This window comes from Ostreococcus lucimarinus, chromosome 8 (genome assembly GCF_000092065.1).
Source record: "Ostreococcus lucimarinus CCE9901 chromosome 8, complete sequence".
Taxonomy (NCBI): Eukaryota; Viridiplantae; Chlorophyta; class Mamiellophyceae; order Mamiellales; family Bathycoccaceae; genus Ostreococcus; species Ostreococcus sp. 'lucimarinus'.
In genome coordinates, this window is record NC_009362.1 from 422,918 (window position 1) to 448,017 (window position 25,100).

Below are 25,100 nucleotides of genomic sequence, written 5' to 3' on the forward strand. Positions count from 1 at the left end.
CTCTCGAGCGCTTTTCCACTCGGTTTCCACGGCGTGCGCTTCACCCCTCGCGTCGTCGTCGTCGTCGTGCGCCGGTGACGATTTCCCACGAGCAACGCGCGCAACTCTGCGAGCGCCTGCACGCGCTCGCGCGGCGTCATCGACGGCGCGATCGCGGCGAGCACGCGCGCATCGATCACCTTCGCCCGTTCGTCGCCGTGCGCGGTCGTCATCGCGCCGCGCGACGCGACAGAGTGTCGTCACTCTGCGGCGCGTCCGTCCCGTCGCGCGTTCGCCATGCGACTCTCCGACGGCGTCGTCGACGCGCGGAGCGACACGGTGACGAAACCGACGGCGCGCATGAGGGAAGCGATGGCGCGCGCCGAGGTCGGGGACGACGTCCTCGGCGACGATCGCACGGTGAAGGCGCTCGAACGTAAAATGGCGGAGATGTTTGGATTCGAGGCGGCGGTGTTCACGCCGAGCGGAACCATGGCGAATTTGCTCGCCATCGCCACGTGGTGCGACGAGCGAGGGAGCGAAGCGATCATCGGAGATAAGTCGCACGTGCACCTGTACGAACAGGGCGGGATGTCGTCGCTGATGGGGGTGCATTCGAGAACGCTCAAGAATCGCGAAGACGGGACGCTCGCGCTGGAGGATATACGAGCCGCGATACGCACCGTGAGCGACGATCACTTCCCAGTGACGAAGGTTGTGACGCTGGAGAACACGCAGAATAAGTGTGGGGGGAAGGTACTGCCGGTGGAGTACGTTCGGGAGGTTGGGGCGTTGTGCGCGGCGCACGGGGTGAAGTTGCACATGGACGGGGCGAGAATTTGGAACGCGTTGGCGGCGAGCATCGATCACGTTCGCATCGATCACATCTTACAAGGGTGTGATTCGGCGAGTATCTGCTTGAGCAAAGCCATCGGCGCCCCCGTTGGGAGCGTGTTACTCGGCGATGAGGCGTTTGTTCGAAAGGCGAAGCGGTTGCGCAAAGCGTTGGGCGGTTCGATGCGACAAGTCGGCGTCTTAGCCGCTGCGGCTTTAGAGGCGATCGATGAAGTATTCCCGAAGATAGCAGAAGATCACGAGCGCGCGAGGGCTTTCGCGAACGCGCTACAAGGCGCGACTGGTCTCGAATGCGCAACGCCGGAGTCGAACCTCGTTCTCGTGCGAAGCACCATTCCCGGCATCACTTCCGAGATGTTGATGCGGGAATTGGAGATGAGCCACGGTGTGTTGGTTTTACCAACGAATCAAGACACCATTCGCGTCGCTTTTCACCATCAAATCACGGATGCGGGCGTTGAACGTCTGGTCAGTGGCTTTCGTGAAAGCGTGCTCGAACTCGCTCGCGACCCAAAGCTGAACGAAATTATGATGTCTGACGGTATGTAATGAATAGTTAGAGATCTGTATTACGAATCTGCAAAGAATTTTCTATGGGAAGTATCGCGTCGGCGTGGGTTTGGGTTTGGCCGGCGCTTGTTTGCTCTTCGGCGTCCACTCGCATGCGCTCGGCTCTGCCGCGTGCGCCTTCTTCTTTCCACCGGGCTTCCACTCGCACGCGGATCCCTGTGCGACGGCTCCATGCGCCGCCTTATGCTCGGCACGGTGCTTGATCTGCGTCTCGAGTGCCACACGGACGTTTTCATCCAAAACATGAGCCATTTTGCACATCTTCAGGAGCTCGTACGGTTCATCTTCAATCGGTCGATCGCGGTCCGCCGCAACCACGCATATGAAACCAAAAGGCTCCGTCGTGCCTGCCTTGCACCGAAGCTGGTGCGTATCACCCGGTGCGGTATACCCGACGTCACCCACCCCAAGATGGTAAGACTCCAGACCGAGCTGGATTTCGCCTTCCCCTCGAAGCACTACGACGACGTGTTCGTGTTGGTGGTGCTCGAGCGTCGTCCATCCACCCGGGGCAACTTCAAAGTAACGCACGTGGAAAACTGGACTCTCTCCTCGCTTTCCGATGAGTTCGATGCGTGAACACTCCTTGAAACTCGCCCCATCCATCTTGTACATTTCCTGCGGTACGCGCTCCCACTGAAACTCTCCCTTCTTTCTATTGAGTACCTTGCTATGATTTCCGTCTAGCGGCCCCTCAGACGCGTGTTTAGTTCCATTTCTCTTCGCCTCGGCGTCCATCAGGCTCTTCACGAGCGTCGTCAGCTCGTCAACCTTAGACTCGAGCGCATAATTCTTCTCTTTAAGCGCGCTCATTTGAGCAACGGCTTCAGGGTCAAGGCCCACCGTCCACGGCGTCGACGGCGGCGCAGCCGGATACGTGCCGTGCGGAGTCAGAGGGTATGGGCTATGTGCACTCGAACTCTCGTCTACGAGTTTCAATCTGGGTCGCATGCCGCTTCCCGGGGTGAAAAGTCCGTTGCTGTAGTGCGTTGGCACGTGATAGCTGCCAGGTTGTGATTCTCGAGGCCCGTAGATGTCGGTGCGACCCGCCATAGTCAGGATGTGCCTCGCATTCGCCGTCAAGTCCGAGCTATGGCTGTATAGTGATCCACCGACGAGGAGTAAAACATCTTGACCGTACGTCTCCATCATCACTTTAACCTTGTCGAGCGTCATGCCGCCGCCCGGACTCGGTAAGATTGACGGGTGGTGCGCCAAGACTCGCCTGGCACCGTGAACAATGTCTTTGCACTCTTCAACACTGAAGCCAAACCGCCCGCCAAAGTTTGGGAAAATAGTCGCATCTGCACCAGCCAATCGCGGTAGCAACCCGAGCAGGACGCCATGAGCAAATCCGCGAATGGTGTTTTGGCTTCCGCCGCCGAGCATGGCGCCGAGAATAGCGGGGTGCGCGATGATGGGAAGCCCAAAATCGGGATCTTCTGCCAGCGCTCGCATGCTATCCAAACCCGTGATTCCTGGAATCATCAACACCGCCCCAGCACCCGCGGCCTTGGCGAACTTGGCGCGCTGTACGACCAAGTGCGCCGGAGCGTTGATGCACGGCGCGTAGATGCACCGCCGTCCCGTCTCCGCGTTCGCCCGTTTCACCGCCGCCGCACACGCCCGCACGCGCTCCTCATACGGGGCGTACCGTTGATTCGCCAATCCATGATCATCCTTTATGATGTCAATTCCCCCCTTCGCGAACGCGTACGCCATTTCCGCAAGTTTCTCGCTCGGCGTCCCCATCGGCTTGAGCGCCGTCATCACAATGGGTCCGCGTTCGACCCCGAGCAATTTCCTCAGCCCCTTCGCCCCGAACCTCGCTCCCGCGAACTTCCCTAGCATCGCATCCGAAAGTTCCACGTCTCGCACCATCACCCGTTCCTTTATGCTCGTGTTCCCGAAGATGACGTTCACCAGCTGCGGCAACTCGCCGCCCGCGCAGTCGTCGGCGTACCGCACCTTGGCCCTGTACACGTCCCCACTCGCGCCTTTCCCGCGCGCGTCCACCCCCGAAGCGCACCGCTCGATCGACACGCATTTTCCCACGACGTGCTCGTTGATCCACGTCCCCGGCGGGACGAGCGCTTCGGGTAACTCGACGGTTTGCTCGAGACACAGCGCGTCGACGATCTGTCGCGCCTCCGCGTTCGACGTCGCGTCGACGTCGTACGTGACGTGAAAGCACGACGACGCGCCGTCGCGCGTTAACGAAGGCGTCGCCGGGGCGTCGCGTGGCATGACGCGCGTCGTGCGCGTCGCGCGACGCGCAGTGACGATCGCGGCGAGGTTTCCCGCAGAACGCGACGACGACGTTCAGCGCGCGTCCATCGAGCGCGGCATGCCGACGCGCGCGAAGAAGAAGCGCGCGATCGACGACGACGACGACGCGTCGTCGTCCGCGATCGACGACGACGCGACGGGGGCGAACGAGGAAGAGGAGGCGGTGGTGGCGATGATGATGAATTCGCTGCAGCCGAATCCGAAGACGAAAACGACAGTCGCGCCGACGCCGAACGCGAGCGGAGGGAAGAAGAGCGATGATAAAATGACGGAGATTTACCTGGAGCTCGCCGCGCGGTTCGTGTTGAACGCGCCGCCGAGCGAAATCGAGGATTTCAATCGATTGATGTTTCTCATAGAGCAGGCGCACTGGTATTACATCGACTTTACGTGCGAACAAGACGCGTCTTTGAGCGCGAGCATGGGTTTAAACGAGTTCGCCAAGGGGATGATCAGCAGCGTGGAGACGCTGAAGTCGCGAATCCCTGGATTTAAGAATAATTTCGAGAAGTTTAAGTCGTATAAGTTTGCAATCCCGACGTGCGGCGCGGTGCTGTTGAATCCGACTATGGATAAATGTTTGATGGTTAGAGGGTGGGGCAGTCAGAATAAGTCGTTAGGATTTCCCAAAGGGAAGATGGATGCTAATGAGACCGAGGCAGAGTGCGCGGCGAGAGAGGTTGAGGAGGAGATCGGGGTGGACATTCGACAGTTCATAGTGGAGGAGGACAAGGTGGTGTTTATGCGAAAGCGGAAACCATCCGACAAGTTGGGTCAAAAGAACACGCTGTACTTGATTCAGGGGATCTCCGAAGAGACAAAATTCTTGACGCACACGCGAAAAGAAATATCGGACATCGTGTGGAACCCTCTCTGGATCTTTGATCAGCCCGAAGAAGCGTTGAAAAAGTTCAAAAACAAGTATGGGCAAATCTACCCGGCTTTACGGGACATCATGGCGTGGGTGAAGCAGAACAAGAAAAAGCACCCGAAGCCGCGAACGAATCAAGTAGCGGCGCCGCAATCGCCCGCCGCGGGACGCGCGGCGCCGATGTCTCTAGAAGATCTCGAAAACGAGCTCATGTCTGGATACGACGACGAACCCGAGGACGACGAGCCCGCCAAGCCGCACAAGGCGTTCGAGGCGTTGACGAATTTCAAGTTCAACAAAGCACGTATCCTTCAGCCTTTCGTGCGTGGATGAGGAGGGATTCGCGTTGCTTTTGTACAGTACGCTGTAATTGATTCAAAACCTTCACCACACGTCGTCTCGTTGAGCGTCGCGCGCACAGCCTCAGACGCCGGTGCGCTGGCGTCAAACATGTCCGACTTTGGGACGGAAGAGCTAAGTGCCCGCGGCGTTTGCGCGCAAGCTCGGCCGTTCTCGTACTTCGACGCGTTCGTGAAGACGTTCAGCGACGCGTACGACCGCGAAAGTAACCCAGACGGTTACATAAACCTTGCCGTGGCACAAAACAACTTGACGGTTGATTTGTTGCACGACAGATTTAATGACGCCCTCAAAGAGCTTTCACCGTCGACGACGGCGCAGTACGACGACATGAAAGGTAGCCACGCGATGCGATGCGCGATGGCGAGACACATGACCCGCAGGGTCGTCGCGGACGACTCCGTGGAAGCAGTGCGCGCGGAAGATTTGGTGCTGTCGAGCGGTGCGGGGGCGGTCATTGAAAATTTGGTGTTTTGCGTGTGCAATGAGGGCGATGGCGTGTTCATTCCGTCACCGTACTACCCCGCGTTTCCGAACGATTTGCGGGCACGATTAGGGGTGCAAACGGTGCCTGTGAGCTCGACTCGGTCGAGTGCGTCGCGCGGACAAGTTTGCTTGCCACAGGTTGGCGCGGATTATGACCAGGCCGCGCGCGGACAAGTTTGCTTGCCACAGGTTGGCGCGGATTATGACCAGGCCGCGCGCCGGCGAAATATCGAGGAGCGAAAGGATCTACATATGAAGATGATTTTGTTGTCGAATCCGAGCAATCCGCAGGGGATTATTTACTCGAGAGAGGACATGGAAGAGACCATTGTGTGGGCGGTGTCGCAGAAACTCCACGTCATTTCCGATGAAATTTATGCGTGTTCAATCTTTGGCGAAGGAGGGCACGCCTTTGTGAGCGCGATCAGCATCGTGGAAAAACTGATCAAGGACGCACTCGATCGCGGTGACGCAGAATTCGCGCAAAATTGCAGGGATTACGTGCATGTTGTATACGGAATGTCCAAAGATTTCTGCGCAAGTGGTTACCGAGTCGGCGCGCTTTGGACTCAAAACGCCGGCATCCACAGAGCTTTGGATAATGTATCTTATTTTTGCGCAATTCCTGGACCAATGCAGCACGCTCTTGCGATCGTGCTCAATGACGACGAATTTCTCGACGGTTTCTTTGAGGAGAATCGTAAGAGGCTGCGCAAGCAATACGCCACGGTGGCGGAGAGGATCGATGCCTCAGTCATCGAAATCGTCCCTACTAGCGGCATGTTCGTGTACTTTAACCTTCGAAAATACTTACCAGAGATACAGCCCACGTACGAGGACGAGCACAGGCTCTGGAATCATATATATACCGAGGCCAAAGTGGTGCTCACTCCTGGCAAAGACTGCGCGAGCGATGAGCCGGGATGGTTCCGAATGTGCTTCGCCGCCGTCCCCGAACACACCTTGCGTCAGGCCATCGAACGCATCCGCGCTGCATTTGAGACCATACGCGATTCTTCTAGATGTTAATAGGTTTTGTGGTAAATTTGAGTTGCATCGCTAGCTTGAAAGTTGACGCCAACGCTCCTTTGTAGATGTCCCAATTGCCCTGCGGCGCGAACGCCACAGCATCGCGCGTCGATGTTAGTAACCGATCTCGCGTTCGCTCGTACGTCTCAAACGATGCATCACAACCGTCATCGCGCGCGATCCGGACGCTCGACGCGCTCAACGACGACGAATCGCGCGCGAACGCGCACGACGGTCCGGTCGGCGGCTCGAGCGCATTATCAAGACGGCGACGCGCACGCGGCGTCGCAGGAGGGTTACTACAGGTTCCCGGTGATCCGTGGTAACGAGTTGTTCTTCGTGTGCGAAGACGACGTGTACGCGACCACGATCTCGGGGCTCGATAAACGCGAGAGCGGCGCGGAGACGACGCCGCCGCGACGGCTGACGCAGGCGCACGGCGCGGTGCAGCGGTTAGTCGTCTCTCCCGATGGATCACGCGTCGCGTTCGCGTGCGCAGAGGATGGATACACCGAAATATACGTCGTGGACGCGCGTGGAGGTCCTATGAAACAGTTGACACACATGGGGGCTTCGTACGCGCGGGCGTGCTGCTTTTCAGAGGATGGTCGACGGGTGTACTTTACGTCGAGCGGGGCGACGGCGGAACCGAATGGAGACGAGCTTTGGGTGGTGGACTGCGATGGTGGAGCGCCAATGAGAATGAACCTCGGTCCAGTGCATGATTTCGACGTGCGCAACGTGAACGGGAAAGAATTGGTTGTCCTCGGTCGTAATACTGAAGACACGGCGACGAAACACTGGGACGGATACGCGGGCGGCGCCGGTGGAGAGATTTGGTATGGGACCTTAGATAATTTGCTGCGACTTGACTTGCGTCTTCCAAACGAGCGTTTGTTGCGAAATGTTGGCAACGTGTCGTGGTTTGACGACGAGCACGTCGCGTTCACGGAAGCGGGCGGGCGTTCGACAGCGTTCAAGGCTAAAATTGATACCAATGAATTCAACACTCGCATCGTAGATTGTCAAGGATTCAGTGACTCCACAGCAGACAACGAAGACATTAAGTACTTTCCCGTGCGTCATCTGAGCATTGATGTCAGTAGGCAAAGAATCGTGTACACCAGAGGCGGGGATGTATTCGTGGCAGAAGTTGTAGGTGGCGAACATAAGTCACCTATAAGGTTGCCTATTGAGTGGCGTGGACCTCGTACACAGCTTGCAAAACGATTTGTTCACGCGGATGATTGGATCGAAGACTGGGATTTACACCCAGAAGGCTTGACGATGATGGTTCTTGTTCGCGGCCAACCGTTCACGATGGGCATCTGGGATGGACCGGTGTTGAGTTATCCGCCAGCGACGAAACTGCGATCACCCCAAAGCTCAGTGATAGCACCACTGGCGTCTCTTGCACAAAAGAGTCAAGCGCGTGTCCGGCATGGGGCTTACTTGTACGACGGTGAACGTCTCGTTTTTGTATCGGACGCCAGTGGTGAGGAGGACATTGAAGTGCATTGGGAAGAAGCTGAGCGACCGGCAAAACGATTAGGATTGCATCACGAGTTGCTTGGAAGAGTAGAACGCCTGATACCTAGTCCAGAGGCGCCATTGGTGGCGATCGTGAACCACAGAAACTCACTGTTGATAGTCAACGTTGAAACTGGGGAAATGCGAACGGCTGACACGTCGAGTGAAGTGGACGGAATCGACGATTTGACGTGGAGTCCTTGCGGGAATTGGCTCGCTTACACGTACTACTTAAACAACGAAAGATCCTGTATTCGCATTCTCGATGTTCGGAACGGAAAGGTGTTCGATGCCACAAACCCTGTGCTCGGAGATCACTCACCTGCGTGGGATCCCGACGGCAAATATCTGTACTTTTTAGGATCTCGAGAACTCGAACCGGTGTACGATGCCGCCACGTTTGGCTTAAATTTTCCAACTGTTGAACGCCCTCATTTGATCATACTGCAAAAGGATTTACGTAATCCACTTCTCAAGGAGCTCAGACCGCCGTACGATACGGAATCGTCGTCTGGCTCTGACTATGACTCTGAAACAGATAGTGATGTGGGAAGAAAGATGGATAAACGAGGCAATGGAAGGGACTACATGCCTCGCAAGAAGCCAGTTGTGGATAAGGATGATGATGGCAGCGACTGGTCAACTGTGGATGGAGACAGTGATGACCAAATCTTGTCGAGCGGCGACGAGGATGACGATTACGAATCAGACGCGTCATATTACCATGAAGACGCGCCCCCTGCGATTGAGATTCACATCGATGGCTTGACAGAAAGGGTAGTTGCGCTCCCAATGCCGATATCACGTTATGATTGCCTTTGCGGTCTTGAAGACGGACGATTTATGGTTGTTGAATACCCTCCGAGTCGCGGCTCTCCCGGAAGCGTTGGTTTGGACTACTCGTCCGATGAAGATGATGACGGTTTGGGTTCCCTTATTTCTTACAGTATCCGAGATTTGCGTCGAAGTATCTTAATACACGGTGGCGTGAGCGAAGTGTCACTGTCGATGGATCGCAAATGCATGGTTGTGGAAAAAGAGTCGGATGGATTCCTAGAGCTTCGCGTTTACAAAGCTGGCGTGCGGCCGGAGGAAGAAGGGAGCGACAGCGAAGAATTGGATCAAATGCGGTGCGATCGTAGGACTGGCTTGGTGAATCTAGATGGTCGCATTCGTGTACTAGTTGATCCTGCGAGAGAGTGGGCACAGATGCTCGGGGAAGTGTATCGTCGTCTTCGCGACGACCTCTGGACTGAGAAAATTTGGAATGAAACGATTGGCGATGACTGGGAAGTCATGTTTGAGGAGTATGTGAAAGTGCTTCCAAAAGTGAGTACGCGGACCGAGTTTGGGGATTTATTGCGTGAAATTGCCGCTGGCGTTTGTTACTCGCACGTGGCTATCACGTCTGGTGATCCTGGACGCTCCCATCGCAGACACTCTGCTGGGTATCTCGGCGCTGACTTCACTTGGGACGGCAAAGTCGGCGGTTATCGCATCTTGAACATCGTGAAGGGTGACATATGGGACGACATGCGAGGTGGTGTGCTCAGCAAACCGGGCGTCAATATCCACGAGGGTGACATACTTCTCTCGATCGATAGAGTACCGCTCACCGAAGATGTTCCGCCGGCTGCGTTGTTGATTGAGAAGGGTGGCGTTGAAGTTCTGTTGACGGTCAAAATTGATAGCGACGGCAAAGGTGGTATTGACGAAGCGCTCGACAGACTCATGCTGAAAAAACAAAAGAACAAGAAAAAGGACAAGAGAGATGACAACGCACCGAAGAAAGGTGATGTCATCCCGGTGCGTGTCCGAGCCATGCACTCTGAAATCGATGCGAGGTATCGCGATATGATTCAGAAGCGCACGGAGCGAGTCCACAGCCTGAGCGATGGCGTCGTCGGCTACTTGCACATTCCAGACATGGAAAGCACAGGGTACTCCGAATTTTGGCGTCACTATGCGTCTGAAGTTCGCAAGGGAAGCTTGATTCTCGACTTGCGAGGTAACACAGGCGGACACATTAGTGAATTGTTGCTCGCTAAGCTCTCGCAGCGCGCATTGGCTTGGGACATCCCGCGACGCGGCGAGGTGCAAGTTTATCCATCCAACACGCCTGGCCCGCTCGTGATGCTGGTCGATCAACGCACAGGCTCTGATGCTGAGCTCATGGCGGAATCTTTCAGAAAACTAGGTTTAGGACGAGTCGTTGGGATGCGCACTTGGGGTGGTTTGCTCGCCATCAACGGCGTCGCCGAACTCATCGATGGGTCCGAGTTGAGTTTGCCTTCACAAAATGTGCTCCTTGTCGACGAGGCGAAGGGCGTAGACGCGAGATCCGACGCGACACAAGCGTACACGAACGCGGTGGAAAACCGCGGCGTCATTCCGGACGTCACAGTTGACATATCTCCCGCTGAATATTCTCGCCGCGAGGACCCGCAGCTCGACACCGCCGTGCGCGAGGCGTTGCAGTTACTCAAAGACACCGGCGCCGCCGGCGTCGCGACCTACCTTCGCAAGATCCGCGAGGACGAGACAACGGCCGCTGAATTAGAACGCAAACTGACGCGCAAACCTTGGTCGTTTTCCACGTGGGCGCCGCTTCCGCCGACCAAGGAGGAAGAAGAGAAGCAACTTCGAGCCAAGCGCCGCGCCGGGCGAAATAATATCCCGCGCCCGTGACACCCTTGTAAAAATCATCGCTCACGCGCGCGCGCGCACGATTTCATTCTATTTATTATTCGCATTAAAACACTCGCGCCCGCGACTCTCCGTCTCTCTCTAGCTCTGAACCCAATAATCCCGTCCCGCGTTTGTCCCGCGCGCAATCAAATCGCCCCCCCGTCCTCCGCCAAGAACGGGTTCGCGATCTCCTCCATCGAGTCCAGCGCCGACACCACCATCACGCTCGTCCCTCTGCACACCAACAGCCCGAGCGCCCTGGTCTCGTCCGAGATCTTCAGCGCGTCCTCCGCGTCCCTGAGATGTTCGATCGCCTCGTCGAGGACGAGATTCAGCAGCTGATCGTACCCTTTGAGCGTCCCCGTGACCTCGCGACCGCCGCTGAGCTTGACGCGCACGCCGCGATCGATGAACCGCGCGAGGTCCAGCACCGTCTCCTTCGGCGGCATCGCGACGCGTCGTCGAGTGCCGCGCCGCGCCCGCGCGGGCGTTCGGAAAAGGCGCGCCCGCGCGTCCGCCGACGGCACACCGCGCCGGTCGACGGCGCGCGCGCATGTCCATCGCGTTTCGAGCGCGAACGTCGAGCGCGGTCGTCGGCGTCGCCTGCGCGCTGTGCGCGGCGTCGCACGTGCGAGTCGTCGACGCGCGGACGGCGCGGGACGTGTTCGGGACGGCGCGAGACGCCTCGACGTCGAGCGAGACGCCGGGCGAGCGCGGGGAGGCGATCCTCGGCCGGGCGGCGCGAAGGGAGATCGGGCGCGCGTGGAACGCGGCGATCGACGGCGCGTTCGGGGCGGGCGTGAGAGCGCTGAGCGAGCGAAAGTTGTGAGGGACGCGTTTTCGGACGATGGCGCTCGCGGCGCGCGCGACGATCGGCGCGACGCGGTGGACGAACGAGCGGACGATGACGAGTCGCGGACGCGCGCGCGCGAGCGATCGTCGCGCGCGGGGCGCGGTGGTGGCTTCGGGGAAGATTGATTTCACGGACGCTGGGTGTTTCGAGCTGCCGTACGCGCCGGTGGCGGAGGCGTTGCTTCCGGAGGGGCCGTGGAAGGTTGTCGAAGGCGGCGTGTGCGCGGCGAAGGGATTTAAAGTCGCGGGATATAAGGCGGGATTGCGCGCCAAGGGCACGCGCGCCGACTGCGCGCTCATCGTCGCGGACGAAGACGCGACGTGCGCGGGGATTTTTACGACAAACATCATGTGCGCCGCGCCGGTGACGTACTGTAAGAAACAGTTGGCGGGGAAACCGACGGCGCGAGCGCTGTTGATCAACGCTGCACAAGCGAACGCCGCAACAGGTGATCAGGGCGCTGCGGACGCGCAAGCGACCGCGGAGGAGTTGTCGAAATCCCTCGGCGTCGCCGAGGAGGACATTTTACTCATGTCCACGGGCGTCATTGGCAAGCGAATTAAGCTGGACAAACTCATGCCAGCGATTCCGATTTTGTCCGCGAACGTGGAAAGTAGTACTGCGGCGGCAAACGCGGCGGCGACCGCGATATGCACCACCGATCTCGTGCGAAAGACGGTCGCGATTGAAGTGCAAATTGGCGGTAAAACCGTTTGCATGGGCGGCATGGCCAAGGGGAGCGGGATGATTCATCCAAATATGGCGACCATGCTCGGCGTAGTGACGTGCGATGCGGACGTGACGCCCGAAGTTTGGCGTAACATCACCTCCCGCGCCGGGGCGGCGTCTTTCAATCAAATCTCCGTCGATGGCGATACGAGCACGAACGATTCTTTGGTGTGTTTCGCCAGTGGCAAAGCCGGCAACGCCAAAATCACGAGCGTCGATTCTGCCGAAGGCAAGCTTCTCGAACAAGCACTCACCGCGGTCTGCCGCGGTCTCGCCAAAGCCATCGCTTGGGACGGTGAAGGTGCGACGTGTTTGATCGAGTGCAACGTCTCTGGAGCCGCAGACGACGAAGACGCGCGCGTCATTGCGCGTTCCGTCGTCTGTTCCTCGCTCGCTAAGGCAGCCATCTTCGGACACGATCCAAACTGGGGGCGATTGGCTTGCGCTGCGGGGTACGCCGCGCCGGTGAAGAACAGATTCGATCAAAATGATCTCAAGCTCTCACTCGGCCCGCACCAGCTCATGGATAAAGGTCAACCGCTCGATTTCGACGCCGTCGCCGCCAGCCGATACCTCAAGGAAGTCACCGGCGTTCACGGCACGTGCGTCGTCGACATCTCCGTCGGCAACGGATCTGGCCGAGGCCAAGCCTGGGGCTGCGACTTATCGTACGATTACGTCAAAATCAACGCCGAATACACGACGTAGGTAGCATCGTTCGTTCACGACTCGCTCGTGACAGTTTTTAATCCAAAGCCGAAACGATTTTTGAGCTCGTCGCTCTCGCACTGCACGCGTCCGAGCCGCTCGCGACCGCACCATTACGCGTCGCGATCGCGTTCGCGCGCGCGATGGCGCCTAGGCCGCGGGCGACGATCACTTTCTACAACGAGCGATGCCAAATCGCGTCCGCGAGCGACGTCGGCGACGCGTCGTCGTCTAAACGTGGCGCTTCGCGCGGCGGCTCGCTCATCCCGCTGCCACTGCTCGAACGACGTCCGGGCGCTTCCAGAGCGACGCTGCGGTACGCATGCGTGGACGGCAAGCTGCGCGTGATGCGATTGAACGAGTACGACGACGCCGAACGCGGGAACGGAGGGCAAAGGATGGACAAGGCGCTGCGGGACGCCGCGCGACGGTGCGTCGAACGCGCGCAGCACGCGTTGCTTCCGGAACCGTCGAGCGTGACGAACGATTACTGGGAGTACGCCAAGTTTAGGTTCGCGCAACGCATCGCGTCAAGCTGTATTTCGGTGTTCGCGACGCAGCAAATGCTCACGGCGGTCGGATTGGGGGCGAGTCGCACGCTGCCGGCGGCGGCGGCGGTGAACTGGGTATTGAAGGATGGTTTAGGACGTTTGGGGAAACTCTCGGTGGCGGCAAACTTTGGGAGAACGTTCGATAGTGACGTGAAACGGTTCCGATTCACATCGAGCGTCGTATACGACGCGAGCTCGTTCATAGAGATTATCACTCCGTACTTTCCGCAGCACTTCTTACCCTTGGCGACGGTGGCAAACATTGGAAAGTCAGTCGGTATCACCACGGCGAACGTCGTTCGCGCGCCCATACAGAGAACATTCATTCTGGAGGAAAACTTGGCCGAAGTCGCGGCGAAGACGAGCGCACAGCAAGTATTGGCGGATAACATCGGCTTGGCTCTTGCTGTCGGCGCCGCCAAGGCGGTTTCCAAAGTCGCCACAGTGAGACCCGAGATTCGACGCGCGTTGCCCGTCTTCGCGTTCGGGCCTCTTGCCGCGCTCGACTTGATTTGCATCTACAAGGAACTCAAAGCGGTCCAGCTGCGAACCATCAATAAGGAGCGCGCTGAGATCATCGCCGAGGCTTTCGTGAAGGAACGCGAAATTCCGAGCAGAGCACACGTCGCTGACGCCGAAAGGTTATTTATACCGGCTCGCTTGGATAAATCCAACCTGCCATTATCCGTAACTTCTATTGGCGAGGCGTGCCCCACGCCAAAGTCGCTCATCAACGCTCTGTCGAGTAAAAAAGGACGCGGCGCGGCGCGACCATACATCTTAGCGTATGAACCTGGTGCGTCAAAAAAGCGCGTCATCCTGAACGGGCGAAGGATCAGCGCTCCGAAGCAGCGAGCGAACGGAAGGCAAAAGAATGGAAGGAAGTTCAGATTCCCTTGGCACCGCAAGCGAACGGGTCTGAAAGGTCGTGCTTTACTCGCTTTGAGTGACAAAGCTTCAAGTAAGGATGTCTTGTGTGCAATTCTTCAGGTCGCGCACATGCGTTCGTTGCCTTATCGACCAGACTTGACCGCCGATGAGGCTTACGTGTGGGCTCTACAGGAATCCGAAACCTTAGCCAGGCGCGACATTGACGGATTCACCGCTGATTTGAGCAAACAAGGCTGGAATCACGAGCGCATACTTCTCAGTTCAGCCGAGCGTGCGCCGTACTCTGTCAACAATGTGCCAGCGCTTCTCGACGCACTCCGCGCGAGCGAGCGCGATTCTTAGCAATAGAGTTGTAGTAAACTTTTGAAACGATTCGAAACGCGTTGGATTCGAAGCGCAGTAACGTGCATCTACTTCGCTTCCTGTCCGCGAGTTTGCGTGTGGTTCGATTCGCGCCGTTCGCCTCGGCCGACACCAGACCATGGCGCCAAATGACGAAGCCGTGCGCGAGGCTGCGAAAGCCGAGTGTCTCGACGCCGCCTTCTGGGGTGGCGTGCGCGGTGCGACGTACGGTCTCGCCGCGTCTGTTCCGACCGTATTCGCGTTGAACCATCAGTTTCTCACCATCCGTCGCTTGACGGTTTCGGCGAAGACGGCGCTCATCGTCAGCCCGTTCTTCCTCGGGTTCTTTTTGAACAGTGAGTTAGAGCTTCATAGATGCGTGTTGAAACAGCGCGGGATCGAGCACTGATCTGTTCGGGGCTCGCTTGAAGGTGATGTCGCAGATGACGAGTGAGACGCCTGGGACGTCGAGCGTTGTAGAGTTTTATAGAGTGGGATATGACCTTAGAATGTGTAACAAAAACTACTAATTCGTGATTTAATTCGGCACCAAGTCGAGACCAGGTCTAGCGCACCCGCCGAGGAACGGATCGTCGAACGTAAAGTCGAACGCCGGGTGGTGGAATCGAACGCCACCGAGTTTCGGGCTCGGTTCGATGTCGTCGAGAAGTACTTTTTGCTTGTTCGTTAATCTGAACGTGCGAGCCTTCAAACATTCCGCGAGTGCGACCGGTGAAGTGGCATTAATGATGCACGGCACACCGCGCTGAATGGACCAACGCGTGAGCAGAGCTTCGGCGCTCTGAGGGTTCTTGGCGTCGGCGCACGCTTCGACGAGCTTGGCGTGCTTGGTGAGTTGCTCGTCACCGTTTGCGAGCGAAGTATGGGCGACGACCGTGAGACCATATCGTCGACAGACGCCGACAAGCTTGCGCTGCGCCAAAAGTGGGTGTAACTCGACCTCATTGACCGCAGGTTTTACGGTACAGTGCTTCATCAAACGCTCCACCGCGGGCACCGAAAAGTTGGCGACGCCGAGCGCTTTCACTTTGCCAGCCGCCACGCAATTCTCCATCGCGGTCCACGTCGCTTCCAAACTTCCTTCGGAGTCCACTTCGGTGGTTCCAGCCTTGTGCTGCACCGGCCACTCGATGGAGAACAAATCCAAATAATCCGTTCCCAACGCGGCGAGAATCGTCGCGAGCGCGCCTTCAACGTTAGCGTGCTCGTCGGGGCGCAACTTGGCACTGACGAACACGCTCTCGCGCGCGCCGTGCGCAGCAATCGCCTTACCAGCTTCAGTGAGCGCCGCATCGTTCGAAGATCCGCATCGAACGTGCTTGACCCCATTCTCCAATCCAAATTTCGCCGCGCTCGAATCGCACCCCACCGTCGGCAGTCGTCCGCCGCCGACTACCGGCACATCCTTCGCCTCTTTCGCCGCATCGAACACATCCTCCTCGGGTTCCTTGACGTAATACGGCGTTCCAGGCGCAGGCTTATTCGGATCACCTCTCGGCGCCGGTCCATCCCACACCGCCGTCGGGCGTCGCTGCGCGCCCCAGTTTTGCCCCGGCGGCGCCGACGCCCCTCCGCCTCGTCCCATCGCTTCCATCTGCGCTCGCGTCGGCGGATACGCCGGCAGCGTGGGATTATATCCATTCACGTATCCGCTCACGCTGTACCCACCGTACGCGGGCGCTCGCGCGTTCGCGTTCGCGTCGTGTCCCGAGTTTGCGTTTCGGGACGATGGACAAAAAGCCCACGACTTTTGCGCGCTTCCCGCGCCGTGGCCGGCGAATTCCTTCTTCATGAACCGCTCCAGCGGTTGACATCCATCGCTCGCCATCGCGCGCGTCGTCGCTCGCGGTGTCGAGCGCGAGATTCGGCGAAAGTCGTCGAGTGACGCGCCGGTCGCGTCGTGACGTCGGGAGTGACGTCAGATTTAGAGAGGAGGCGGCGCGCGCGGTCCGACGAAGAGATCTCGCGCGATGCGCGCGAGCGACGGACGGTAAAGGATGCGAGTGATGGTGGATGATTAAAATCGTCACGGTTACGATGACTAGTCCTCGATTTCGACGGTTTCGTCGTTGATTTGGTTGAGGTACAAATCGTAGTAGCGACCGGCGTTTTCTAAGTCGCCGAGCTCGGTGTAGAGATCCGCGATGGCGCCGAGGGCATCCATGTCCCCAGTGTTGTCGTCTAACTGCTGCGAAATGTTTAACACTTCCTTTAAGTCGGCGATGGCGCCGACGCGGTCGCCGAGCTGACGCTTGGCGGCACCGAGACCTCGCGTAGCGCGGCGCACAGAGACCAAGTCACCGGTGACGCGCGCCAACATCAAAGACTTCTTAAATGCATTCAATGCGGCCGCGAATTCGTCGGCCCGCAAAAGCTTACGTCCCTCACGAAGAGCAAGCTTGAGCTCTTTCATGTCTTCCGACAGCGTGTCCCAGTCGTCTACGCTGGACATCGTGGCCGCGGCGGCTTTTGCCGCGCCCCCCCTGGCAGCTTCCAAAACCGACGCGTCGGTGCCCATGGAAGCTCTCGACGTCGACATCAAACTCGCGTTAATCTTACGCAGCTTATCGTTCAACATCGTAATCTCCTCCTTCTTCTGATTCGCGGAAATCCCGCTCGCCACCGCACCCGCTAAAGCAACAAACTCTGTGATGCCGACGATGTCGATGCCAAACGGCGTCACGCACAGCGTCTTCCCCGCCAGCACTTGTTGTCTCGACTGCGCCTCACTCTCCTCCCGGAACTTGTTCAACTCTTCTTGCGCTTCACCTTCCTTCTCCCGTCTCAATTCCAACGCCTTCGCCTCCTCCGCTCGCAATTCACGATACAACGCGTCGATGCGTTCGCGCGACTTCGCCTCCTCCTCCAGGCGTTTGGCCAAGAGTTCCTCCCCTGGTCCTTTCACCGCGCGCGCCGCGTCCGCGCCGAGCGTCATCGCCCCGAGCGTCACCGACGCGCTCAGGAGCGCCATCCGTCGTCCGCGTCGAGTTTCGTCGACGTTCGCGTCGTCTCTCGCCGTCGCCGTCGTCGTCGTCGTTTGGATCTTTTGCGTCTTTTGCGTCGTCGACGCGCGCACGACGGCGCTCAGCGACGCGCGCGAGGTGGCGAACATGGCGATGCGCGCGCGTTAGTTGACGGACGTCGTCGTCGCGCGCGGCGGACGCGCGTGCGCTCTGAAGTCGCGCGCGTGCGCGATAAAGTGACGTACGCGGGCGGCGCCTTTGGATAAAGCTCGGCGCGCGCGGGACGGGACGACGGGACGGGTCGCGTTTGGTCGCTTGTGTTGTATTCATGAATTGGTGGGGAGCGCGCGAAGGCACACGCGCGATGCCGCGATTAAATGCTACCGGGCTCGGCTCAGGCGTCGTCGCGAGACTTGCGAAGAGCCTCGAGCTCGCTCTCGATGGCCTCGCTCACGGGACGGCCCTCGGGGAGGGCACCCTTGGAGCTGGCGCCGGGGAGGGATTTCTTCAAAGCTGCGAGTTCGTCGTCGACGCCGCCAGCCTCCAAAGCCTTGAACTGGGCCTCGAGGTTGTCGGGAGCGGCGAACACGCCCATGGCTTCGGCCTCAGCCTCCATGCCGAGCACCTTTTCTTCCATGCGCTCGAACGCGCCGAGCGCGGACGACGTCGACACTCCGCTCACCATATCGCTCACCGCTTTGTTCGTCTTCGCGCTCGCCGCGCGCGCCTTCAACGTATCCTTCTTACTCTTCGCCTCCGCCATCTTGCCCTCGAGCAAGCGCGTATTCGCGATCAATTTATCCACCGCTTCGCTCTGCGCGTCCAGGTTCGCCTTCATCGATTCGGCGTTCTCCGCGTACGACTTTCGTCTCGTCAGCGCTTCTCTCGCCAGGTCCTCGTCGCCTTTCTCCATCGCCAACTGCGCGCGCTTATACCAATCATCAGCCGCCTTCGTCGCCGCGTTATACTTCGTCTCAAGCTGTTTCTGCGACGCCATCACCTGCGCCGTCGCCTGCCGCATCTTGATCAAATCCCCCTGCATCTCATTCACCGTCTGATCGAGAATCTTCTCCGGGTCTTCCGCCGCCGTGATCAGCGAGTTGGCGTACGACGAGATCACGCGCGTGAACCGGCTGAACAGGTTCGCGCGCGTCACCACGGCGCCTCGCGCGCGACGCGGCGCGCGCGCGGCGCACGAGATCGCACGATCTCGACGACGAAGCGTCGACGCGCCGTCTCGAAACGACGACGCCGTCAGCGCGGACGCGCGCGGCGCGGCGCGCGCGAGCGACATGGCGCGATGCGATGCGATGCGATGCGATGCGCGCCGTCGCGTGCGCGCGGTGCGTCGCGCTCGGATTCGCGCGCGGCGGAGTGCGGGCGCGGACGACGGCACAGCGCGGCGCGCGCGGCGATGAGCGCGCGACAGCTTCGCGCGGCGCGGCGTCGCGAGGACGCGATCGCGGGCGTCGACGACGACGCGTCGGGGGCGGAGAGCGAGGACGCGGGCGCGGGCGCGGCGACGCGGGCGGGGAATCCGTTCGCCGCGCTGTTGGGCGACGAGGACGAGGACGAGGACGAGGACGAGGACGACGAGACGCGGGCGGCGGCGGAACCGACGCGGGAACCGACGCGGGAACCGACGAAGAAGGCGCGGAGGCGCGGAGGGAAGAAACGGGCGGGCAAGAGGGACGGCGGGGGGAGCGATGATGAATTTGACGCGCTCGTGCGAGAGGTGACGGGGCTGGACGTGTCGTCGGCGGCGGCGGAGAACGCGACGGTGAGTCGAGGGAAGAGCGGCGCGAAGGCGGCGTCGAGTTTGCTGTGCGTCGATATGCGCAATATGAAGGCGGAGGATGAGCTTAAACGCATATTCGGTGGTAAAGTCATCAGCGCCGTGGAGGCGGAGGAGGTCGGTAGGCTAGGAGGGAGGACGGCGGCGTTTCGAGCAAAGCTGCAGCGGCGGTGCACGTTTAGCGCGTATCGCGACCAGTGGTCGACGTATCGAAGTGGGGGGTTGTATATGGTGACTTCTGGCGTCGTCGATGCCGAATCTGGGATGTCTGACTTCTCTTTCGCTTGGAAAGATGACTACGCGCAGGCAAACTTTGACTTTGAAATCGCCGTCGGTTCGCACGACCCCAACCGGTTATTTAGTTTGTTGAACCACTATCCGTGGCACTTAGAAACGCTGTTGCGGATATCCGAGCTCTATCATTACAGCGGACAAGCGCAAGAAAGCTCGGAAATTCTCGAAAGATGTTTGTACGCGTGCGAAAGAGCTTGGCATCCGAATTTCACCGCCGCGGCTTCGAGTGGGCTTGCGCACTTGGATGCGTCGCAACCTGAAAACAAACCGATGTTCGAGGCACTGTTTCGGCACGTCATCGCGCTCACTCGTCGTGGATGTCACAAAACTGCGTTGGAATGCGCGAAACTATGCCTCGGATTGGACCACACTGACCCGAAAGGCATGCTACACATGATTTCGTACTTTGCACTCCGAAGCGGGGAAGAAGAGTGGTTGCTCAGATTTGTCGAAGATTTCGGGCACAAGCGTTGGGTCGGTGGGAAATGGGAATTGCATGGTAGCTTGCTCAACTTCCCAGACTTTGCATACAGCAAAGCCATGGCTCTGTACACCATCGCCGACGACATCAAAGTCGCTGATGCCGAGCTGTTGAAGGCGATGCTTACATATCCGTATGCCCTCACCGCGACACTCATGCGTCTCGAAGCCGCCGTCTCGAGCGACAAAGATTGGAAAGAAATCCTCGCGCATGAGCATTTCGATTTTTCCAACTGCGCGCTCGACTCCAGAAGTCTCGAACACGTGAGCGACATTTTCGCCACCCGCCACCATCTACTTTGGCGTCCAGATCCCATCTTACATTGGGCCAAGCGCGTCGCTCGCAGCGCTATCCAGCTCGTGGATTCCATGAAGCCCTCAGACATGATTGACGGACTGACGGCTGCCGAATTCGTGACGATTTCCCTTCAAAACTGGCCCGCGAGTGAAGAAAATGATTTCACCCATCTCGTAGACGACGATTTCACCGACGTCGTCAAGCGCGCCCTTCCCGAGGACGATCCCTTGGCTGCGCGCGGACCAAACGACCCGGATCATTTCTCCGACGACGACGACGGGGACGAATTTTAGCTTTTAGCCTAGCGTTCATTCATTCGTGCTGCAAACCGTCGCGTCGATATTTCAACCGAGTCGACGTTGAAACCCTCAAGTGGTCCGCCGCATTCGCCGACGCCCGCGACATGTTCGCCGCCGCGAACGTCACCGCGGTCGCCGCGATGCGAAGCGCGCTCCCTGCGTCGTCTTCCGCGTCGTCGTGCGCCCGCATCGCGCGCGCGCACCCCGCGCTGGGTTCGTCGTCGAGCGCCTTCGCGTCGCCGATGCCAATCGGCGCGACGCCGCGCCCCGCGCGCGCGACCGCGGGACGCGTGCGCGTCACCGTGCGCGCGAAAGCATCGGATGGTGATCGACGCGCGAAGACCGGAGATGAGAAAGGGAAGAAGACGAAGACGAAGACGAAGACGAAGTCGACGACGGGGAAGAGGGAAGGTTCGAGCGGGACGAAGAAGAAGTCATCGAAGGCTCGAACGCCCAAGGGAACGCCGTTCGTCGAAAAGAAGAGGATAGCGGTGAAAGACACGTATGTGAGCCCGATCGGGGAGCTGGAGAGAAAGCTTCCGGGGCGCGGGGTGTGGTTTCGTAAGGGGAACGCCACGACGCAGGATGCGCGCCCGGACGGATTGGGAGCGAGCTCGAAGCCTTTGCTCACGCCGGGGACACAAGCGTGGTACAAGGAGTGGAAGAGACAGAGAAAGATTGACATTCAAAATAAAGCTAGCAGAGAGTTGCGAAAGACGGCGCGGAAACCGGTGGAGGATTATGCGAAACCCGGGCAAGCGGCGGGCAAACCCTTGAGCATCGACGAGCTCAAGTACACAGCGCTGGGGCGGGCGAAGATACAATCGGCACGCCAGCATATTGCGTACAACCGTTTTGTCCACAGCATCTTGAATGAAGAAATCAAGGAGCTTTACGTGAGCGTGGATGCAGTGGCGAGGTACGCTATCGTGTACAAGGATGGGCGAATAGCGTATTGTCAAGTGGCGCCGCACAACACTGAGGTTTACAATCTGACGCAAAGCGTCGGATTAGAAATCAACCCAACGATGGCAGAAGCATCGAGCCATACGTTGGCAGCCGTTGGCGATCGCGGGGCGCAGATTCGGACGTTTATTGCTGGTTACGGTGTTCCTTCGTTAGGCGTTTTCTTCATATGGGCCATCGTCTTTTACATGCAACGTTTCAGAGGTGACTGGGAAGATCGTCAAAAGATTCTCGAGCTCGAGCGCGCTGAAGAGGCGCAGAGGCAAGCCGAAAAGGGCGATCCGCGTATCAACGCTTTGGTGGAAATGTTACAGAAGATGGATGAGAATGATCCGCGACGCGACCAAGTCAAGCGCGAGATTCGCAACCGCAAGTCTGCTATCGCGCGTGCGAACGGCGATAAGAAGGATGCGGCGGCGAAGGCGGCCGATGGAGACCAAATGGGTGCCGCGAATGCGTTCATGCGAGTTGGCGTCAAGGTAGTTAAGAAGAAGGAAGTTGAGGAGGAAGAGTTGAGTTCGGACGAAGAAGACGAAGTTGAGGCTTTGATAGACCCAGCCAAAGCTAAGGCTAAGAACAAAGGCCCGAAGAAAGGTCGTGTGAACACCAAGATGAAACTTCGCGACGAAAGCGAAGTCGTGAAGTTTGACGACGTCGCGGGTATCGGCACGGCGAAGGTTGAACTTCAAGAAGTTGTCGATTTCTTCTTGCAGCCGGAAAAATTCAAAGAGAGCGGTAGCAAGGTTCCGAAGGGTGTCTTATTGACGGGTCCGCCGGGCTGTGGTAAAACGCTTCTTGCGCGAGCCGTCGCAGGCGAAGCAGGTGCTACTTTCTTCTCCTTGGCGGCTTCTGAATTCGTGGAGATGTTTGTCGGTGTTGGTGCGGCTCGCGTGCGCGATTTGTTCCAACAAGCCAAAAAGCAATCGCCCTCGATCATTTTCATCGATGAGCTAGATGCAGTCGGTCGACCTAGAGGCGGCGGTGGCTCGGGTAACGATGAACGCGACCAGACGTTAAACCAGCTGCTCGTGGAGCTGGATGGTTTTGGTAGTGACACGCAAATTGTGTGCATTGCAGCGACGAACAGAGTTGACGTTCTCGACAAGGCGCTCATTCGCCCGGGACGTTTCGACCGCAAAATCGTCATCCCGAAGCCCGATTACACCGGCCGTAAAGAAATTTTACAAGTTCACTGCAAAGGTAAACCGGTCGATTCGAATATTGATTGGAATGCGCTCTCTGGAGAAACGGAGGGCTTCAGCGGAGCAGCCCTCGCATCGGTCGTGAATCTCGCCGCTCTTCAGGCGGCGAAAAGTTCGCGGGAGTTGGTGACAATGGACGATTTTCAAACTGCGCTTGAGATGGAGACGTTAGGCAAGGTTTTACCACAAGGTCTCGGTGAGGAAAACGAGAAGCGTTTGGCGCTCATCCATTCCGCGGCGGCGGTTGCGTATCGTTGTTTGTGCAATGACATGGGTGACATTTCTTTTGTCACGATCGTGGCTCGAGAAAGCAACGCCGAAGGTCAATTGGCTCTCGCTGAAAACCCCGTAGCACTGCGTCCTGGAGCGTTTACCAAGGGTTTCATGAGACGTCACTTGCGCGCGTGTTTCGTCCCATCCATCGCTGAGGAGGTCTTCTACGGTTTCGACAACTGCACGAAGGTTACTGCGCCTTACACCGGTCGTGCGCGAGAAATCGCGAACTTCTTCGTTCACAATGCAGCGATGAGTGATGAAAATAGCGAGTTTATGTACTATCCTACTGGCAACGTCATTGAAGTGACTGACTTCTTGCGTGCTGAACGCGAAGAATACCGACTTCCATCGACAACGGATGATCGTTACGCCCGAGCAGATGAAGAGGTGCGCCGTTTGATGGAGAGACAATACGCCGCGGCGAGGCGTTTCGTCGAAAAACAAAAAGACGCCATCGATGCTCTAGCGAAGGTAGTTATGGAGAAGAAGACTGTGCAGGCGGAAGAGGTTAAGGCGATCATCGACAAGCACGCTATCATGCCTTACGACGACGAAGAATTTCCGAGCGCGTTTGCGACGGACCGCAAGCTTCTTAAAGATTGGAACGGTACGAAGCCGGCCGATTACATGGTCGGTGGCTTAGCTCCCACTAGTGATTCTGATTAATACAATCCTATTGATTGATTCAAGACTTACACATAACTAATAACTAATAATCCGACGTGGAAAGCCCAAGCGCGTCGCACACGCTTCGCATGTCGCTCGGCATCTTTGCCTGAAACGTAAGCGATTCACCTGTTTCTGGATGCTTGAGCTCGAGATTGAACGCGTGAAGAGCTTGTCTTCGAATACTCAAAGCCCCACCCCAATCGTCGTACGGTTCTCGCGCGTCTCGACTGTCCGGAGGCGTCAGTTGGTGCATCTGCGTCGGATTTTCAGAGTTGCACGCGGCGAGTTGCGCCGCACTCCAAACCATTTTCGGTTTTTCTTCATCGCTTTGCGCACTCCATCGCAAGTGCGGCCCATACAGCGCATCGGATACAATAGGCAAGCCTGCATGCGCCAAGTGCACGCGAATCTGATGCGTTCGACCTGTCAGCGGCGTCACGCGAACGAGCGCGGCGACGGCGGCCGGCGGAGCTCGCGGCGACGCTGTCATAGGCGACACCCCTTTTGGCGTCGTCATCGCGGCCACGCTTTCGTCCTTGATATCGAACAGCGAAGTACTCGCACGAGCGATGATTTCGCACGTCGTTCTCGCGTCTTTTCCTTCTCCGCTGAAATCAACCGTGCGCGCTTCCTGCACGATTCCGTGGTCACCGATGGGCGCGTCTACGATGAAGCTGTCGCCGCAATCAGGCGGCACGACACCCACAGACACGGCCAGGTACGTCTTCTTCGCCGTCTTCTCTTGAAACTGTCCCGCTACATTCGCCACCAAGTGCTGCTTCTTCACGAACACGGCCACGCCCGAGGTGTCCATATCGAGTCTATGCACGATGTACGGCGTCGCCCCGTCCATATGGTGCAACGCCCGCGACAACAACGAATTCCCCTCAAATCTATGATTCGGATGAAACCTCAGATTCGGCGGTTTATTCACCACCAAAAACTCATCATTCTCAAACACCACGTCCAACGGCGTCTCGTCTCGCACCAATTCAATCGCTAAACTCGCCCTCCGCAGCGTCGTCTTCACTCGCGCCGTCGGCACCCCCAGCGCCTCCGCGCACGCCTCCGCCGTCATTCGCTCCCCATCTCCCGCTTCCCGTCGT

At 58.3% G+C, this 25,100-nt stretch overlaps 17 protein-coding genes across 17 annotated transcripts; 11 read left to right on the plus strand and 6 right to left on the minus strand.

The window, feature by feature from the left end:
* Positions 1 to 276: 276 nt before the first annotated feature.
* On the plus strand, positions 277 to 1,383 carry OSTLU_33121 (predicted protein; the record flags this gene model as incomplete). The annotated part of the gene is made up of 1 exon (XM_001419121.1): positions 277 to 1,383. One exon carries the CDS (start codon positions 277 to 279, stop codon positions 1,381 to 1,383), a length of 1,107 nt encoding a protein of 368 aa, XP_001419158.1.
* Positions 1,384 to 1,425: 42 nt separating this feature from the next.
* OSTLU_88029 (predicted protein) lies at positions 1,426 to 3,651 on the minus strand (the record flags this gene model as incomplete). The annotated part of the gene is made up of 1 exon (XM_001419341.1): positions 1,426 to 3,651. The coding sequence occupies one exon, from the start codon at positions 3,649 to 3,651 to the stop codon at positions 1,426 to 1,428; it is 2,226 nt and encodes a 741-aa protein (XP_001419378.1).
* Positions 3,652 to 3,964: 313 nt separating this feature from the next.
* OSTLU_5662 (predicted protein) lies at positions 3,965 to 4,879 on the plus strand (the record flags this gene model as incomplete). Its single annotated transcript, XM_001419122.1, has 1 exon — positions 3,965 to 4,879. A coding segment is annotated over one exon (915 nt), but the record flags the coding sequence as incomplete, so codon positions are not given.
* A 135-nt stretch (positions 4,880 to 5,014) lies between these two features.
* OSTLU_42674 (predicted protein) lies at positions 5,015 to 6,439 on the plus strand (the record flags this gene model as incomplete). Its single annotated transcript, XM_001419123.1, has 2 exons — positions 5,015 to 5,548; positions 5,621 to 6,439. The coding sequence occupies 2 exons, from the start codon at positions 5,015 to 5,017 to the stop codon at positions 6,437 to 6,439; spliced, it is 1,353 nt and encodes a 450-aa protein (XP_001419160.1).
* Positions 6,440 to 6,592: 153 nt separating this feature from the next.
* Positions 6,593 to 10,657, plus strand: OSTLU_33125 (predicted protein; the record flags this gene model as incomplete). Its single annotated transcript, XM_001419124.1, has 1 exon — positions 6,593 to 10,657. The coding sequence occupies one exon, from the start codon at positions 6,593 to 6,595 to the stop codon at positions 10,655 to 10,657; it is 4,065 nt and encodes a 1,354-aa protein (XP_001419161.1).
* A 146-nt stretch (positions 10,658 to 10,803) lies between these two features.
* OSTLU_42488 (predicted protein) lies at positions 10,804 to 11,106 on the minus strand (the record flags this gene model as incomplete). The annotated part of the gene is made up of 1 exon (XM_001419342.1): positions 10,804 to 11,106. One exon carries the CDS (start codon positions 11,104 to 11,106, stop codon positions 10,804 to 10,806), a length of 303 nt encoding a protein of 100 aa, XP_001419379.1.
* Positions 11,107 to 11,210: 104 nt separating this feature from the next.
* OSTLU_33127 (predicted protein) lies at positions 11,211 to 11,486 on the plus strand (the record flags this gene model as incomplete). The annotated part of the gene is made up of 1 exon (XM_001419125.1): positions 11,211 to 11,486. One exon carries the CDS (start codon positions 11,211 to 11,213, stop codon positions 11,484 to 11,486), a length of 276 nt encoding a protein of 91 aa, XP_001419162.1.
* A 75-nt stretch (positions 11,487 to 11,561) lies between these two features.
* OSTLU_33128 (predicted protein) lies at positions 11,562 to 12,947 on the plus strand (the record flags this gene model as incomplete). The annotated part of the gene is made up of 1 exon (XM_001419126.1): positions 11,562 to 12,947. One exon carries the CDS (start codon positions 11,562 to 11,564, stop codon positions 12,945 to 12,947), a length of 1,386 nt encoding a protein of 461 aa, XP_001419163.1.
* A 398-nt stretch (positions 12,948 to 13,345) lies between these two features.
* OSTLU_42396 (predicted protein) lies at positions 13,346 to 14,152 on the plus strand (the record flags this gene model as incomplete). Its single annotated transcript, XM_001419127.1, has 1 exon — positions 13,346 to 14,152. A coding segment is annotated over one exon (807 nt), but the record flags the coding sequence as incomplete, so codon positions are not given.
* Positions 14,153 to 14,870: 718 nt separating this feature from the next.
* OSTLU_33130 (predicted protein) lies at positions 14,871 to 15,140 on the plus strand (the record flags this gene model as incomplete). Its single annotated transcript, XM_001419128.1, has 1 exon — positions 14,871 to 15,140. One exon carries the CDS (start codon positions 14,871 to 14,873, stop codon positions 15,138 to 15,140), a length of 270 nt encoding a protein of 89 aa, XP_001419165.1.
* Positions 15,141 to 15,347: 207 nt separating this feature from the next.
* On the minus strand, positions 15,348 to 15,998 carry OSTLU_5598 (predicted protein; the record flags this gene model as incomplete). Its single annotated transcript, XM_001419343.1, has 1 exon — positions 15,348 to 15,998. A coding segment is annotated over one exon (651 nt), but the record flags the coding sequence as incomplete, so codon positions are not given.
* Positions 15,999 to 16,793: 795 nt separating this feature from the next.
* OSTLU_42883 (predicted protein) lies at positions 16,794 to 17,687 on the minus strand (the record flags this gene model as incomplete). The annotated part of the gene is made up of 1 exon (XM_001419344.1): positions 16,794 to 17,687. The coding sequence occupies one exon, from the start codon at positions 17,685 to 17,687 to the stop codon at positions 16,794 to 16,796; it is 894 nt and encodes a 297-aa protein (XP_001419381.1).
* A 485-nt stretch (positions 17,688 to 18,172) lies between these two features.
* On the minus strand, positions 18,173 to 18,895 carry OSTLU_5914 (predicted protein; the record flags this gene model as incomplete). The annotated part of the gene is made up of 1 exon (XM_001419345.1): positions 18,173 to 18,895. A coding segment is annotated over one exon (723 nt), but the record flags the coding sequence as incomplete, so codon positions are not given.
* Positions 18,896 to 19,738: 843 nt separating this feature from the next.
* On the plus strand, positions 19,739 to 20,875 carry OSTLU_42757 (predicted protein; the record flags this gene model as incomplete). Its single annotated transcript, XM_001419129.1, has 1 exon — positions 19,739 to 20,875. The coding sequence occupies one exon, from the start codon at positions 19,739 to 19,741 to the stop codon at positions 20,873 to 20,875; it is 1,137 nt and encodes a 378-aa protein (XP_001419166.1).
* A 248-nt stretch (positions 20,876 to 21,123) lies between these two features.
* OSTLU_16503 (predicted protein) lies at positions 21,124 to 22,326 on the plus strand (the record flags this gene model as incomplete). Its single annotated transcript, XM_001419130.1, has 1 exon — positions 21,124 to 22,326. A coding segment is annotated over one exon (1,203 nt), but the record flags the coding sequence as incomplete, so codon positions are not given.
* Positions 22,309 to 23,991, plus strand: OSTLU_42764 (predicted protein; the record flags this gene model as incomplete). The annotated part of the gene is made up of 1 exon (XM_001419131.1): positions 22,309 to 23,991. The coding sequence occupies one exon, from the start codon at positions 22,309 to 22,311 to the stop codon at positions 23,989 to 23,991; it is 1,683 nt and encodes a 560-aa protein (XP_001419168.1).
* A 67-nt stretch (positions 23,992 to 24,058) lies between these two features.
* OSTLU_10250 (predicted protein) lies at positions 24,059 to 24,997 on the minus strand (the record flags this gene model as incomplete). The annotated part of the gene is made up of 3 exons (XM_001419346.1): positions 24,059 to 24,207; positions 24,331 to 24,465; positions 24,553 to 24,997. Coding segments are annotated over 3 exons (729 nt in total), but the record flags the coding sequence as incomplete, so codon positions are not given.
* Between the last annotated feature and the right edge of the window lie 103 nt (positions 24,998 to 25,100).